The sequence below is a fragment of the Trachemys scripta genome, chromosome 14 (genome assembly GCF_013100865.1).
Source record: "Trachemys scripta elegans isolate TJP31775 chromosome 14, CAS_Tse_1.0, whole genome shotgun sequence".
In the NCBI taxonomy this organism is placed as follows: domain Eukaryota; kingdom Metazoa; phylum Chordata; order Testudines; family Emydidae; genus Trachemys; species Trachemys scripta.
The window spans coordinates 1,212,983-1,214,949 of NC_048311.1; the positions used below are offsets into that span (position 1 = coordinate 1,212,983).

The 1,967-nt window shown below is 44.9% G+C and overlaps 1 protein-coding gene across 1 annotated transcript; it reads right to left on the reverse strand.

The window, feature by feature from the left end:
• Positions 1–684: 684 nt before the first annotated feature.
• Positions 685–1,599, reverse strand: LOC117887503 (olfactory receptor 14A16-like). Its single transcript, XM_034790156.1, has one exon. The coding sequence runs from the start codon at positions 1,597–1,599 to the stop codon at positions 685–687; it is 915 nt and encodes a 304-aa protein (XP_034646047.1).
• Between the last annotated feature and the right edge of the window lie 368 nt (positions 1,600–1,967).

The following is a 1,967-nucleotide window of genomic DNA, read 5'->3' on the forward strand; positions in this document are numbered from 1 at the left end:
AAACCTCCCTGTAATTTCTAGCCAGTCTCTCCATCTCTCACATGCCCAAATGTACAAGTGACCCATGCTAACACAGTCTGGCTCCTTGTCCCCCTTTAGTGATTAGACCACGAATGGTGGTGTATAAGACAATGGGCCCAGTCCCCAGCTGGTGGCAATGCTTATACAGCTCCTCACAGATCCACAGATGCTGAAAATTGCTTTAGGGCCACCAGATTCCATGGAATTACATGGATGTGCTGAGGATCTACCACAAACATCTTATCTCATCTACCCCAGTCTTACACCAGTCTGACTCCTTTGGTTCCAATGAAGCCACTCCTGATTTATGCACACAAGCAAGACAACTCCCATCATTGTTTTCAGTGGCTATGGAACAGGTGCTAGTGGACAAGCAGTGTAACAGGTATTGTTTTGGCACAGAATGAAAGTCTCATTCCACTCACGCACACTATTTACACCCATTTAACTCCACAACTGGACCAGTTTTTTCTACTGGTGTAAATCACCCCAGCAGCAGTGACAGCAGCGGAGTTAATCTGCATTTGCATTGGTGCAACTGAGATCAGAATCAGATCTGTTTGTGTGCAAGCCGTGTGGTCATGGAAATAACTCACATTAATGAACAGATACTAAGTAAGCAAACTTTAATTAGAGAAATACAGAAAATTAATTCTTGGTGAATTACCTACACCCAGTCAATCTCCTCAGGGAAGCTTTCATCTCCTTGTTCCTAATGCTGTAGACAATTGGATTCATGATTGGTATTAATACGGAATAGAGAACAGCCACCACAAGATCCAGAGCAGATGGGGAGCTGGAGGTGGGTTTCAAATAAGCAAAAATGCCAGTGAAAACAAACAAGGAGACCACAGTGAGGTGAGGAAGGCAGGTGGAGAGGGCTTTATGCCGGCCCTGCTCAGAGGGGATTCTGAGCACTGATTTGAAGATCTGAACATATGACACAATCATAAAAACAAAGCAGCCTAAGAGTAAACACGCACTAAATGCAATAACCCCAACTTCACTCAGATATGAGTCAGAGCAGGTGAGCTTCAGTAGCTGGGGGATCTCACAGAAGAACTGATCCACCATGTTGCCTCCACAGAAGGTCAATGCAAACGTGTTCCCGGTATGTAGCACAGAGTAGAGAAGCCCACTGATCCAGGCACCGGCTGCCATTTCAACACAAGTTCTGCTGTTCATTATTGTCTCATAGTGCAGTGGTTTGCAGATTGCGATATATCGGTCATATGCCATGACGGTGAGAAGGGAAAAATCTGCTGCCACAAAGAAGAGGAGGAAAAAGACTTGGCCAACACATCCAGCATAGGAAATGGATCTGGTGTTCATGAGGGAGTTGGCCATGGATTTGGGGACAGTGACAGAGATAGAGCCAAGGTCTAGGATGGACAGATTCATCAGGAAGAAGTACATGGGGGTGTGAAGGTGGTGGTCGAAGGCTATGGCCATGAAGATAAGAAGATTCCCCATCAGGGCTGCCAGGTAGATCACTAGAAATGCCACAAAGTGCAAAATCTGCAGCTCCCGAACATCAGAAAATCCCAGCAGAAGGAACATGGTGGTTCGGTTGGACATTTTCTTTCTCAGGACATTGTATGATGGTTGCAGAGAGAGGGACAAGAGCAAGGGCCAGGATTAGATCAGCAAAATAACTCTCCTTTTGTGAAAACCACCTTAATTTCCTTGAGTCAGACCCTTAGCTTGTGAAGATTGGTGTAATATCGGAACGAGGATGGGGAAAACAGTTCCACTGATTCCAATGGTGTTATTGCTGATTTACACTGTTGTGAGAGAAAGTAGAATCAGCTCAATGGACTTCAGTGCAGTTACTCCTAATTTACACCAGGGTGATGAAGAGGAGAATTAGGAATAATTTCTTTTGAGGTATTTGTATACCTCTCTCACCCAAAGGTGGGTGGACTCTGGATAATGTTGTATAAATG